At 34.1% G+C, this 15,663-nt stretch overlaps 1 protein-coding gene across 1 annotated transcript in view; it reads left to right on the top strand.

Annotated features, from left to right (window-relative positions):
• Window positions 1-11,214, top strand: part of LOC120427221 (uncharacterized) — a 106,290-nt gene extending 95,076 nt beyond the window's left edge. Inside the window, exon 6 of the mRNA XM_039592084.2 lies at window positions 10,039-11,214. Coding sequence (XP_039448018.1) covers window positions 10,039-11,095 — 1,057 coding nt within the window. The 3' untranslated portion in view covers window positions 11,096-11,214. The remainder of the gene's footprint in view (window positions 1-10,038) is intronic.
• Window positions 11,215-15,663: the final 4,449 nt, after the last annotated feature.

Raw genomic sequence — 15,663 nt, 5'->3', positions numbered from 1 at the left:
TTTTTTATAATTATGAATGGAAGTGGTTTATGGAGTCCATGTGGTTGAATCCATCCAGAAGCTGTCTTAGTTGTTTGATTCCTTTTGAAAGCCTACTGGTTTGGTAAAAATCTTCTCTGTTTGTTGGATCAGATTCGCTATAATAAGCTATGTTTTTTTTTTTTTTTTTTGCTGGACCAGGAAGAGCTGCAGGATTCCTAAGTCAGCCAGGGAATTTATCTGCGACATCGCATAATAAAACTTTCGCTGCAGTTCTTCGTCACCCGTATAGATAAAAAATTTCTTCTAACCGATTTAAACTTGAAAACACAGCAAAAAAAAAGTCAAAAACAAAACAAAATAAAGCAAATTCCACTGATTATGAACAGCTCATTTTCCAGTAAGAAAAAAATCATGCTTGTGCTTGAACAACCTTCTACTCGGTAATTGTAAACAAAGAGGGATCATTCAAAAACTACGTTACGCATTCTATCTATTCATAACCCAGGTTAAAAATAATTACATTTTAAATTTTAACATGTTTTTTTTGCACGAACCGCTTGAGGTCTGCTTTATTCTTTAAAAAACGAAATATCTCAGAGCTCAAAAAACTTTTTTGTTATCAAGATTCCTTTTAATATTGTGTATCTTGATATAATTCTAAAAATCCATGTTGAATATTGATCGAGCCACGTAGCCCAGTGGTAACGCTTCCGCCTCGTAAGCGGTAGATCGGGGTTCAAATCCCGGCTCGGACCAACACGACTGGTGATCTTTTCCCTTCTGGAATCGATTGCTTAGTAAAGGGAAGGTTGTGTATCGTCACAAACTGGACTTTATCACGACACCTTAGGGAGGCGACCTATGGAATGTTAACATTAACCTTAACATGTTAACACTAAGTTGAGAATGAAACTGCCACTGAATCCGCTTTGTAAATGCCGGCCCCGATACTCTTCAAGGGTGTTCCCCTCAGGAACTGGGAAAGATTTACTTTACTTTTTTTATGTTGAATATTATTGATTTGTCAGTAACGTCATGATTCGAAATCCGGACACTTAGTACCATATTATTTTTGTTATAGCTGGCAAAAAATCATGTAATTAGTTGGAAATGTAGAACTATCATCAGGATTTAGTATAATCAGTCAGTTTTAAGAGAATGCATGCAAAATATGTATTTTCTTACAATTTTTCATCAGAAGTTAAAAATTAAAATGACTTGTTGTGCTTCGAATCCCGGACACTGATAAAAGCTGATTCGAAATCCGGACACTCGATTTTGCTTATGAATCGCACAAATTTGGACTGAAATGTTAGTAAATGGCATTCTTTAGGTCTCAAATAAGCTGTTAACATCAAAACAATCGATATTTTATATAAAAAATGGCTAGAATTTAAGAAAATCAAAAACATAAATTTCTGCTTTGCCTTCCCGGTGCTTCGGACGCCTATGAAATATTTCCGTTGAAATGTTTCGCATTATTGGTAAACTTGCAATTTTATTTTATTTAATTGTTTAGGCATTAAATACGTTCAAACAAACTTTAAATGAAAGTTGATGTTAGAATCCATCAAATAACACAGTTTTGACATTCATAATGCGAACTTATATCCAAATAATTGATAAAACAAGTTGAAGTGTCCGGGTTTCGAAGCGTCCGGGAATTCGAATCATGACGTTATTTCAATGTGTTAAAAGTTATTTCAATCAAAAATCAAGTTTGATAGAATAAAATCATGCTTTAAATCTTGTTTTATGCGAAATTTCAAAAGAGTTAAACTCTATAAACAAATTTATAATTGCCGTCTTAAACCAATTTTATCTATATTTAAATTTCAACATTTCCCTCACAGTTTCAAAAAGCAAAAAAGTTTTTCAATTATGTTTTTTTGGAACGCTGGAACTGAGGGGGTTTCATTTGATAGGTAGTCAAGTTTTTTCTCAACCTTTAGTCTCATTTTTTTTTAAACATACTCATAATAAAAGTTTATGGGCAGGGGTTTCCAATGATTTTGAATGGCAATTCTGTCAATTTTGATCATTAAGTAAATTTTGTCAATAATATCATTTTATTCAAATTTATAATAACCAAGCTAAGCTAAGCTAAGCTAATATCATTTTATTCAAATTTATAAATTTTGTTGATTTAGTAAATTTTGACGATTTGTCAATATTAGGTCAATTTGATAAATTTTGTCAATTTGGTCAATTTAGTAAATTTGGTCAATTATGCTTTTTCAATTTAATCAATTTTGTAAAGTTTGAAAATTTTTAGAACTTTGTCAATTTTGAGAATTTTGGCAGCTTTGACAATTTTATCAATTTTGTAAATTTAGCATTTTTTTCAATTTGGTCATTTTTGTGAATTTGGTGAATTTTGTCCATTTTGAAAATTTTGAGAATTTTGACAGCTATGTCAATTTTATCAATTTGGTCAATGTTATCAATTTTGTTAGTTTTATCAATTTTGTAAATTTGGTCAATGTTATCAATTTTGTTAGTTTTATCAATTTTGTAAATTTTGTAAATTTTGTAAATTTTGTAAATTTTGTAAATTTTGTAAATTTTGTAAATTTTGTAAATTTTGTAAATTTTGTAAATTTTGTAAATTTTGTAAATTTTGTAAATTTTGTAAATTTTGTAAATTTTGTAAATTTTGTAAATTTTGTAAATTTTGTAAATTTTGTAAATTTTGTAAATTTTGTAAATTTTGTAAATTTTGTAAATTTTGTAAATTTTGTAAATTTTGTAAATTTTGTAAATTTTGTAAATTTTGTAAATTTTGTAAATTTTGTAAATTTTGTAAATTTTGTAAATTTTGTAAATTTTGTAAATTTTGTAAATTTTGTAAATTTTGTAAATTTTGTAAATTTTGTAAATTTTGTAAATTTTGTAAATTTTGTAAATTTTGTAAATTTTGTAAATTTTGTAAATTTTGTAAATTTTGTAAATTTTGTAAATTTTGTAAATTTTGTAAATTTTGTAAATTTTGTAAATTTTGTAAATTTTGTAAATTTTGTAAATTTTGTAAATTTTGTAAATTTTGTAAATTTTGTAAATTTTGTAAATTTTGTAAATTTTGTAAATTTTGTAAATTTTGTAAATTTTGTAAATTTTGTAAATTTTGTAAATTTTGTAAATTTTGTAAATTTTGTAAATTTTGTAAATTTTGTAAATTTTGTAAATTTTGTAAATTTTGTAAATTTTGTAAATTTTGTAAATTTTGTAAATTTTGTAAATTTTGTAAATTTTGTAAATTTTGTAAATTTTGTAAATTTTGTAAATTTTGTAAATTTTGTAAATTTTGTAAATTTTGTAAATTTTGTAATTTTGTAAATTTTGTAAATTTTGTAAATTTTGTAAATTTTGTAAATTTTGTAAATTTTGTAAATTTTGTAAATTTTGTAAATTTTGTAAATTTTGTAAATTTTGTAAATTTTGTAAATTTTGTAAATTTTGTAAATTTTGTAAATTTTGTAAATTTTGTAAATTTTGTAAATTTTGTAAATTTTGTAAATTTTGTAAATTTTGTAAATTTTGTAAATTTTGTAAATTTTGTAAATTTTGTAATTTTTGTAAATTTTGTAATTTTTGTAAATTTAGTAAATTTTGAAAATTTTAAGAATTTTGACAGCTATGTCAATTTTATCAATTTGGTCAATTTTGTAAATTTTGTTAATTTTGTAAATTTTATAAATTCTGTAAATTTTGTAAATTTTGTAAGTTTTGTAAATTTTGTAAATTTTGTAAATTTTGTAAATTTTGTAAATTTTGTAAATTTTGTAAATTTTGTAAATTTTGTAAATTTTGTAAATTTTGTAAATTTTGTAAATTTTGTAAATTTTGTAAATTTTGTAAATTTTGTAAATTTTGTAATTTTTGTAAATTTTGTAATTTTTGTAAATTTTGTAATTTTTGTAAATTTTGTAAATTTTGTAAATTTTTTAAATTTTGTAAATTTTGTAAATTTTGTAAATTTTGTCAATTTTGTAAATTTTGTAAATTTTGTCAATTTTGTAAATTTTGTTACTTTTTTGTAAATTTTGTAAATTTTGTAAATTTTGTAAATTTTGTAAATTTTGTAAATTTTGTAAATTTTGTAAATTTTGTAAATTTTGTAAATTTTGTAAATTTTGTAAATTTTGTAAATTTTGTAAATTTTGTAAATTTTGTAAATTTTGTAAATTTTGTAAATTTTGTTTGTTTTGTAAATTTTGTAAATTTTGTCAAATTGGTCAATGTTTTGAACTTTGCCAATTTTGTAAATTTTATCTTTTTAATTAGTTTTGTCAAATTTATCAATTTTGTCAGCTTTAAAATTTTATCAATTTTGTAAATTTTGTCAATTTTATAATTATTTTCAATTTAATCAATTTTGCCTATTCTGTAAATTTTGAGAACTTGGCCAATTTTAGGAGTTTTGACAGCATTGTAAATTTTGTCAATTTGGTCATTTTTCTCAATCTTGTAAATTTTGAAAATTTTTGCACTGCTTTGTAAATTTAATCAAGTTTGTTTGTTTGTTCGTCACAAATACCACCTTTAGGAGAAACTGCTGACATTTGTTTATTGAAACTTTACATTTTGATTGATTTGAGCTGCAATCGTAAACCCAAAAAACAGATAAAATGTTTAATGTACACTTTCCCAATCAACCTCTTCTTAAACGTCCAACAGTAATACAGCGTACAAGATCTTTCTTTTCGGGCAACAGTTCCAATGATGTTTCCATAAAAAGAACTCGAAGCCGATGATAATGCGACGACAACAACTTCGATCGACGCTGAGAACCAGTCGTCGTCGTCGTCGATTCGCGTGGGCGATCTCCGATGAATTTATGTGACTGACGCGCTTATAACTAGTTGTATGTACACAAAACCAATCGAGAATCGCCATATTTAAATCCCCATAAGAGATCTGCTGAGACTATATTGATTAGCTATTAAGTCTGTCTGTGCCGTTGACTTGAATGGACCGTGTTCAAGATGACACCGTCCTCTCCTCGCTGATGAGGTTGTTGGCGCCTCTTTCAGCTCATTTTTCAATCTTGTAACAATTCTTAACTCGGATGAAGTCCGGAAGCGACGTCGATAAAAGGTCAAGTTCGGCGTTGAACTTTTCCCACCAGCGTGGTGCAAGGACCCTCCGCCGGATGAATAGCGGTACCGACCTTAATTGATCGTCGTACGCATTAACCGTAACGTTAGCGCTGTTCCCCTTTTGAGGAGAGACGACGTCGTGATTGTTTAACCCACCTTGCCTTATTTGGAGTGGCGGGCGGCGTCGGGCATTCTTCCGTAAGTGGCACCAACAAAGAGAGATCCGTTCTATAGCTCCCCACCAGCTGATGTCGCGCGATCGGAGCTGCGATCGCCGCTAATCGCGATTCGCGACTGATTTGATGGTTCTGGACAGCTGTGAATTGTAGAGGGGCTTCTATTCTGGTTTTATCTCTAACAAAGCTGAGAATTGACGCACTGACAATGTTCCCCAACAAGCACGTGGTTGAGCGGGTCTTTGTAGGAAGCCGATCACGTTTCCATATTGGGAATAGTTGATTCGAGAGAAGGCTTTTGTTTTGGCGTTTTTCTAATCTAATGCAACAGCTCGGGATTGATAATTGGCTTTCCTGTGACGCTGATTACGTTTTAGAATCAGTAATTTGATCGATTGACAGATCAGCTGAAGTTAAACAATGAATCAAAAATGATTAGTAAGAGACAATCATCCGTTCACTGTTTAATCCCTGAAGATCCCCAATTTATATGTCAATACCGGCGCCTTCCCAAGAAGCCTGTAGTTCAACAAAGGTAGCTAGGAATTTTATTCCGATTCTTGAACTTGCTGACTCATCAGACATGGAGTTTGTAGCTCTATTTCTGAGAACAACCTCGCGAGCTGCGATGCTATGGGGAGGACTTAACACATATACCCCCGACGTCGAGCCTTCTGAGGTACGAGGCAAAAAGGCAATGTCCTCAATAAAAAAAAAATACAAAAATACAAATAATTGTTAAACAACCACGCGCTCTTGTTGCTGGTAAGGCACAAAAATGACTTCGCGTCCCCACTACCCGCTTGCTACTCCCACACCACACACAAAGAATAATGAAACAAAAGAAGAAGAAAAAACACGATTTACCGCACGAAATAACAAGACTGCGCGTCCCCACTGCACTTTGATTTTTTGACATAGGACTATGTCTTTACTTACTATATTGGGGGGCCAGTTCAGAAATTCGATCCAAAGCGTCACTTTTAAGCGTTAAAAAAGGGGACATTTTGAACGCTTATATCTTTTTTCCCTGTGAATCAATCCAGTTGGTTGGACCACCAATCGAAAGAGGAAGACTTCAGCTATTGTTTAACTACATAGATAGTCTGACTAAACATAGTTAAAGCACTTAAAACATGCAATCAAAATGAGTAATTTTTCAGTACAAATCGGACAGATGACCAATCAGAGCGAGCGTATGCATTCGAGACCGCGCCCCTTTTGTGCCGTTCTCCGGCTGTGCCACTATTTAAGCAGAAAATTTCGCAAAAGCAAGTCACTTTGGAACGAGCACTCGAACTGTCCACGTCGGGCCGGCGCGAAGCAGCAGCAGCAGCAGCGGCCAATAGAAGAAGAGGACCAGCAACCAGAAGGAAGAACCACCGGCAGCAGAAGGAGGAAATTCGAACGAAGCGGACGGCGTGGAAGTCGCTTTGATGCGGCGGTTCTCATGAAAAATGGCCAATTCGACAGTGGTGAAAAAAAAGCTGGAGTGGCCGGTGCCCTCAAAGAAGGTTCTCCCGGGGTCTGGGGGGACATTTACAGAAACATACGAGTTGTGGCAATATGGGTATCAAAATTCATGGTTTTTGATACTGAACATAATAATGGCCATTTCGACAGTAGTGGCCACTACCTGGAGTGGCCGGTGCCCTCAAAGAAGTTTCCTCCGGGGCCTGGGGGGACATTTACAGAAACATACGAGTTGTGGCAATATGGGTATCAAAATTCATGGTTTTTGATACTGAACATGAAAATTGACATTTCGACCTTAGTGGCCACAACCTGGAGTGGCCGGTGCCCTCATGGAAGGTTCACCTTGGGAGAACATTTATGACAATTTTGCCGACAAATCTATGAAACAAAATAAAATAATCTTATTTCAGATTTCACTAGCAATCCAAAAACACATTCAAATTGTTTGGTCCTATGTCTTTCGGTTATGTCTCTGACATACCATCTTGAACTTTTTTTTATAAATTTGGACAATTTTGTATATTTTGAAAATTTGGTCAATTTTGAAAATTTGGTCAATTTTGTAAATTTTTCAATTTTGTAAATTTTCAGAAATTTTCAGAAATTTGTAAATTTTGTCAGTTTTTTTCTTAAATCCCCATTTTGTTATATTTTTAGAAATTCGAAAAATTTTACAGCATTGTCAATTTAGCCAATTTTGAGAATTTGATCAATTTTGAGAATTTTGTCAATTTTGGGAATATGGTCATTTTTTTTTTCTTTTCTGAAAATTTTGAGTATTTTCAAAATTTTGAGAACTTTGTCAATTTTAACAATTTTGTCATTTTTGAGAATTTTGAGAATTTTGTATATCTGGTCAATTTGACCATTCTGTTAATTTAGTTAGTTTGGTCAATTTCGTAAATTTTAAGAATTTTGTCAAAATTGTCAATTTTATCAATGGTCAATTTTGTAAATTTTGAAAATTTGGTCAATTTTGAGAATTTTGTCAAATTTGTAAATTTTTAAATTTGGTCAACTTTAAGAATGTGGCAAAAATTGTCAATTTTGACATTTTGCCAATTTTGGGAATTTGTCAATTTGTAATATCAATTTTATCAATTTTGTAAAATTTGATTTTTTATTAAATTTTGTCAATTGTGACAACTTTGATAATTTTATCAATTTGGCATTATTGAGAATTTTGCAGTCTTCCCGAAACGCGCGCACGCCGTACACGCCGTACAAGTTTTCAGTGCAGATGAACCTCAAACACACCAGGCTACCATGTTCGAGTTCTCCCCGCACGGCGCACTCAAGTTTACACGCGGTGTAAACACGGGGTGCACACCTCGGGTACAACGCCGTGCGAGCGAAGAGCGTGTAAAGAGACGAAAAAATGACTGCTTCTCACTCTCTCTTTGGCAAACACTGTAGTGTGACTGCAGCGGAGAATGAAACACCGCTTTACAGCAGCTATTTTTGTCTATTTTCTGCGTCGTCGGCTTGCACGGGGTTTGTACCCGGGGTGCAAGGTTCGGTTTTAAACTCGAGGTTCGTGTGCGCGTACAGACTGTACACGGAAGAGTTTAGGTTTGCTTGTACGCGTGCACACGCGGTGCTGGTGTTTGATCGAGTACAGAAAACAGAGAACGCGGTTGAACGCGGTGCACGGGGATCACTGGAATTTTGTCATTTTGTCAATTTGGTAATTTTTGTCAATTTGGGAAATTTGATAAATTTCGTCAGTTTGATAAATTTTGTTAACACCTAAACGTCCAAGCTCTAGAAAAATGGGGAATTTATACGGATATTTGGATAAATTTCCCCTTTTCCTCGAGCTTGGGAGTTTAGGTGATAATTTAGTCAATATTGTAAATTTTATCAATTTAACTATTAAATCAATTTTGAAAAACTTGTATTTGTTTTTTAAATTTTGTCAATTTTATAAATTTTGTCATTTTTGAGAATTTTCGCAATTTTATCAAATCTGTTTTGTTGATTTCGTCAATATTGTCAATTTTGTCAATATTATCAATTTTGTAAAATTTGTATTTCTTAAATTTTGTCAATTCTGACAACTTTGTCAATTTTATCCATTTTGTTATTTTTGAGAATATTGTCAATTTTGTTAATTTTGAAAATTTTGACCAAATTCAATTGTGTAGTTTTGTCAAATTTTTAAATTCGTCAATTTGGTCAATTTGGTAAATTTTATAAATTTGGCAAGAACGAGAAATCATCACGAATTAGTGCTTCTAGCAGAGGCGGCGAGTGTAGCTAATTTAGGTAATCTCTCATACTCAAAACTTTAAAATTCGATATCTCTGGAACAAAACATATTCCTTTCTGTCGATGAGTGATTCTTATGTAAAATCGGACGGGGAATACGATGGTGAGGTCAAATTTGAAAAATAAATAGGGCTGTTTTGAGATACGGCCATTTAAAGTTTTCAATTGCGCAATACAGGCAGAAAAAATATGTTAATCTAAATTTTGATCACGGAAATGGATTCTACGTCCAATTTTCTTCAAAATTGAGTCTAAGACCGACCCTCTAAGATGTGTGGTTCCTGAGTTATCGTCGTTTGAAGATAGGGGTTTCGCTCAAAAATCGCCAAAAAGTCGATTTTTTGGGAGGGTACAAAAATGGAGGGGGTGGTCCGATTTGGATGAAATTCGGGATTTTTGCATGTTTTGATAGTCTCAACAGCTCTGCCAAATTTGAGCAGAATCGGAGATGGTAATTTTCAAGTGCTGTTCCGCTTCAGATGGAATGACCCCAATTTCAATAATTTGGTCAATTTTGTTATTTTCGTATTTTTTTTATATTTCGTCAATTTGGTTAATTTGGTAAATTTTGTCAATTCGGTTAATTTTGTATTTTCTTCGATTCCATCTATTTTTGAAAATTTTGTATTTTTATGAAATTTTTAGATATTTGTCAATTTTGACAGCTTTGTCAATTTGGTAAATTTGATAAATTTTGTCAGTTTGATATCTTTTGTTAATTTCGTCAATATTGTCAATTTTATCAATTTTGTAAATTTTATCAATTTTATTAATCTTGTCAATTTTGTAAAATTTGTATTTTTTATAAAATTAAGTTTTTGTTTTGTTTTCTGACAACTTTGTCAATTTTATAAATTTTGTAAATTTTGTGAATTTTGAAAATTTTGTTAATTTCATTAATTTTGCATTATTTTTTTTAAATTTTGTCATCTTTTTCAATCTTGTCTATTTTGTATTTTTTTTTATTTAAGTAATTTGATTGATTGATTGAAGGACAAAAACTTAAAGCAAACCTTTTTCTACCTCAATTCCAGGAGCTACAGTCAACCACCCCCTCCAACCGGAAGCACACTGGGCCGATTCAGCAAGAGTACCAACCGGCTAACCTCCAACGGACACGACCGCAACGGATCGTCTTCGTACGTGCAGCAGCAACAGCAGCACTACCAAACCAGCTCCCAAACCCTGCCCCGAAAGCTGTACGAGCAAAAGGCCAAAAGCAAACCGCTCCACTCGTCCACGATCAACGTTTCGATCGTCAACAACGTGTCCCCTTCGCCGCAACCGCCGCTGACCAACACGGGCCCGGTGAAACCCGCCCGCACCTACAAGGCCCTGAACCGCAGCAAGTCGTTCAACGTGCACGGCCTCAACGGAACCAACGACCCTAGTCCCATCTACCTGGAGAAGCTCAACCGCAACAACTACAACTCGTTCTACCGGTCCAACTCGCACCTGGACGACCTGCAGCGGACGCCGTCCCGCCACCAGAACGAGTCCATGCAGCTCAAGAGTCCCTCGATCGTGAACCTGATCAGCCGAAGTACGCGCGACCTCACCCAAAGCCCGCTGTACGAGGACGAGCGCGTCCACGAGTACTCCACCAACAAGAAAACGGTCTTCCTCAAGAACCTGCAGAACCGCGCCCCCGAACTGTACCGAACGCTGCACGGCGAACGCGCCACCACCCCGTCCCGCGAGTACCTCAACACCTACATCAACCGCGAGCAGGAATCGTCCCTCGGATCCCGGTCGCCCCTCACCATCAACAAGGACACCGCCAGCATCGTGCGCCGCGGCAGCTCCAGCACCGAAGACTACTCCGAGTCGTACAAAATCACCCAGAAGAACGAGGATCCGGCCCGGCCCGGCATGACCAACACGGTGCGCAACTTTAGCAAAAAGACCGTCCCCACCAAGGACGGCCGTGGCCTGCAGACGATCGAAACGAGCGAGGTGCGCACCACGTCCAGCAGTCGCTACCGCAGCGATCCGGCCGCCTCGGGGCTCAAGTACCAGGAGTTTCGCAACGGCGGCGCCGGATCCACCGGCGGCGGTGGAGTCGTGATCGAACTGAGAGGGAACTCGTAGAGTGGATGATTTTAATTTGGTAACCCCACTTTTTTGCTGTGTGTTTGTGTTTTCTTCAAACTGTTTTTAAACAAAAAAAAACTCTTTTTTAAAACCTCCTAATCGAAGTGAAGCAAAAATGTCAAGAATTTCTAGTTGTGCCAGAACCGTTGAGTGGACTCGTCCCTGGGTCACACACACACATCTCTTGATTTGGTTTTAATTCGTATCGTGTATCGTGTACTCTAGGAAACTAATCGAAGATTTTTTCTAATAATCACAAAAAAAGTGTATTAAATACCTATTTGCTCCACGAAAACTGAAAATAAACGTGAAATAAAGTAACAAAAGTGGGTGTGTTTGAATATAACGAGAAAGAAAAAGCCTAAATAAGAATTTTGATGAATCTCCTCTCAATTACGGACTTCACGGACAAGCTATGCAGAGCAATTTTCAAGAAAATTGTTTAGTTTCTGTTTGCTCCGTGATTCCCTAACCAGTAAATTAAAGTTAGAGAACTCTTACATTAGTCTCCCACAGTCTCGTCTTGATTGCTAGAACTATTGTTGATGCTTTCAACCAATGGTATACGTTACTGACGCCACGGACGAACTGACGCATATTTTGTCTTTCATCGTATCGCCTTCCTGCAAATGCCGGTTTGCTATAGCGGTTTGTCCCCTCTGCAATTTCGATCTTCTTCAAATATATGCACTCGCTGCAACTGGATGATACTTTGAGGTTTTTTGCTTCCTTTTGTGTCGGACTGAAAACCGCCCGGACTGAAAAACATACACAATCGGGGGGAAAACAAAGACGGAAACGGCAACGAAAATCCTGCGTGTTGACCGCGACGCACACCGTTCAAATTAGTTTCATTTTTTTTTATATTTTATACAGTTTTCAGATTGATTTTACTCAATAAGGCTAGTACAAATTTTATTTAAAGTTTTTGAGTAAAGTTATGATTCTGTATCATTTCTTCATATTGATTGATTATTCGAAAAAGATTCCAACAATGATTTATTTTTGTGGTTCATTATGTTATTTCAATTTTGTTTCCAAATTATTATAGATAAATCTAGATTTTCAGTCATCGGAAACTTTTTTTGCCTTTCTTACAAAAGAAAGGTTTTTTTTCATAAATACAAAAGAAAGGTTTAAAGTTCAGTGTTGCGTTCCTCACGCGCTCACGCGCTCGTGAGCGCTCACTTTTCGCTCATTCGTGAGGAGGAGCGCTGCGCGAGCTAGCTCACGTTTGCCCGCGCTCACGTTTGCTCCGATTTTTTCAGCTCGCGTTTGCTCCACGCTCGCGCTCGCGCTCATATTTCGCTCACGGAGCGCTCATTTTGGACGTGTCGCTAATCATTTAACGTTTTTGAGAAAGTTTTTATTTCAATTGGGTCCTAAAATGAAGCTTAGATTGCTGATATTATTGTTTACAGCGATAAAGCTTATTTTTCTGAGTAAAATGACCCTTTGTACGACCACAAAGAGTTTAAAATGGATTTTTAAATCAATTTCGAAAAATTAACCTCGCGGTCCTTCTTGACAGAAAAGCTCCTACTTGACAGCTCGTTCCAAGGGGACCATAGTTGATCCATCGAAAAAATGTTGTCTTGTCAAAAAAAAAATTTTGCATTAAAATGAAAAAAAGTGATCAGAAATGGATTTTAATCGTGTTTTTTACCGTTGTACATAAAAATTGACATAGGGCTTTAGTACCCAATTCTAGATGAATTTTTTGCTTGAGGTGCAGTAGGGCTGAGGACATATGATTTTGTGAACAAATTTTATGATATATGAATTGGGTACTAAAGCCCTATGTAAATTTTTATGTACAACGTTAAAAAACACGATTAAAAACTATTTCTGACCACTTTTTTTCATTTTAATGCAAATTTTTTTTTGACAAGACAACATTTTTTCGATGGATCAACTATGGTCCCCTTGGAACGAGCTGTCAAGTAGGAGCTTTTCTGTCAAGAAGGACCGCGAGGTTAATTTTTCAAAATTGATTTAAAAAGCAATTTTATGCTCTTTATGGTCGTACAAAGGGTCATTGTACTCAGAAAAATAAGCTTTATCGCTGTGAACAATACTATCAGCAATCTAAGCTTCATTTTAGGACCCAATTGGAATAGCTTATTTTCACCAACCATGTTTTAAATTAAAAGGTGGGATTTGCAAGAGTCAAATCATTTTTTAGACATACAGTTGAATGTATAAATATTTTAGAATTTAAAAGCCTTATTGTAGCAGAGAGGTGAGGGGGGAGGGTATAGACGCCTAAATAAAAGGGCCTGTAAACATTAGAAAAACTTACAAAACAATGAATTGATTCAAGAGGATTTATGCATTGGTAAGTTCGATTCAATGTTAAATGCTTCGTTGATTAAAATATAACATTAAACTGTTTTATGTACCGTCAGTGGGGGTGACATTAGGTCTGGGGGGTGAGATTGGGTCAAAGTGATTTTTTACGGATTTTACCATTCCTCAGATTCTTCTCAATGAAACTGGATTCTGCTAAAAAGGTTGTGTAGGGGACATCTTAAGATGACTTCACTGAAAAAATCTCGTTCCTAGAACAAATCCGGTTATTTTGGCAGCTGTCTAAAATTGAGGTACGTTTTTGGCCAAAAATGACCTCTCGAAAAATCATTTTTCTAATATTTTTGTTGGGATTGCTCAAAAACTACCCAAATGTTTGAAAATCTCCACTTAAAACGTTGTCAATACGATTCCTTCGAACAAGAAACACTGTTGGGTGACTTGTTTTTACCATATCGTTGTATTTGAGCATCATTTTAGTTCAAACTATTGGCATTAAAGGTAGTGTTCATCAAAATTTCCCATATTTTGGGAAAATGTTAGTAAACTATCTAAGAACAAATCTACGTTGAAAGATTTTCGATGTTATTTAAATTGTTTTTGTTATTAAGAAATTACAAGAGGTGAATCGTTTTTTGGCCCATAGTCACCCCCACTGACGGTACCTAATCAGTGTTTTGACTACATTTCCAGATTGCGGGTCAAAATTAGCTACTATTAAAAAAAAGTTATTCCGTTTAAATCTTTAAATGATTCAGTGATAAGAAATGGATGATCATTTCTATAAGGTTAGTCTTTATTTGGTAGACGTTTCAGAAAATAGGGTAACATTTTTGAAACAGTTCTATTTTTAAATATTAGCCTAAAAATTGCTAATGGTTGAAATAACCCTTTTGACTCAAATCAAATAAATTGTCAATATTTTTCACCACAAAAAGGTTGGCTCTTCTTCCAACAAGTGGATTTTATTCAACATTTCCGCAACCAAACCTCTGAAAATATTCATTTACAAGTTATATATGATTTTTTGAACATGAATGATTGTAACTGTTTAAAAGATTATTCAAAACAATCAAAACATACATAAATTGTCATTTTTTTGTACATAACAGCAATACAATATGGTCAAATATGGATTTGATTTGTGAACAAATAGTGCATCTCTCCACGTCAATGAATGTTTACATTATGAATTAAGTTTTTTGTTAATTGTTCGAAAAATGTCTAGATTTTAAATAGAACGTAAATTTCGGTTCGCTGACCAAATCCATTTCATTGCATACTTTTGTTTGTTCGACCACTTTCTTGTTTGTTTTTGCTGCCTGTGCTGAGATAGTTCTGGAAACTTCGTTTCAAACAGGCAGATGCTTCAACAGGAAAAAACAACTACCTACTTTGGCTCACCAGCTCACGTGAGCGCAAAACGCTCCGGTGAGCGTGAGCGAGCACGAGCTACCTGATAAAAACTCACGCTCCAGCTGGAGCGAGCAAGCCTTCCGTGAGCGCTCGCTCATTCGCAACCCTGGTTTAAAGTCTGGAGTTTTTTTTGAAAAGGACCAATAAACCAAATTTTAAATTTTTGCTTTTTGGGTGTTTTTTAATACCCCTGACTCAAGGCGGTTCTAAAAACACCCAAAAAGCAAAAACTGGAAATTTGGTTTATTGGACCTTTTCAAAAAAAACTCCAGAAGTGTGCTTTTGGAAAAACGCTTTTTTCCGAAATCTAAAAAAATCGTGCCCGGCGAGGAATCGTCTCAGAAAAAAATCCTATTACTAAATTGAAGGTTTTGATGCGCTCTTTCGATTGAATTTTGGCCCGAAACCCGGAACTCAAAGCCTGATTTTTGGGAGCACTTTTTCTGAAATACTTGAGCGATGCCTGTATCCGCTCTTAAAAATTTGTTTCTTCCATCATTGGTAAACCGCTCGTAAAACCCACAATTTTTATATTTCAGATTTGTAGCCGTGGGGTCGAAGACGAACATTTTATTTTTCGATTCACAATTTTCGACCAGTAAATGTGATCAAAGCCATTTTTAGAGGTATTTTTTGGACTATTTTACAGATAACACTATCAAATTAAATGAATTCAGTTTCGAACAAAAAGCCATTCGAAAACATTCGCCATAAACTGCTTGGACCCAAAATTTGAAGCTCTTCCAAAATTTATTTCCAGAGATATAGCCATATTAGTATATTAGTGGTTTACGTCTTATTTTAACCCTATTTTTTCCTATTATAGTTTTATACAGAAT

The sequence above is a fragment of the Culex pipiens genome, chromosome 1 (assembly GCF_016801865.2).
Source record: "Culex pipiens pallens isolate TS chromosome 1, TS_CPP_V2, whole genome shotgun sequence".
NCBI classification, from domain to species: domain Eukaryota; kingdom Metazoa; phylum Arthropoda; class Insecta; order Diptera; family Culicidae; genus Culex; species Culex pipiens.
This window is presented reverse-complemented; position numbering and strand designations above follow the sequence as displayed.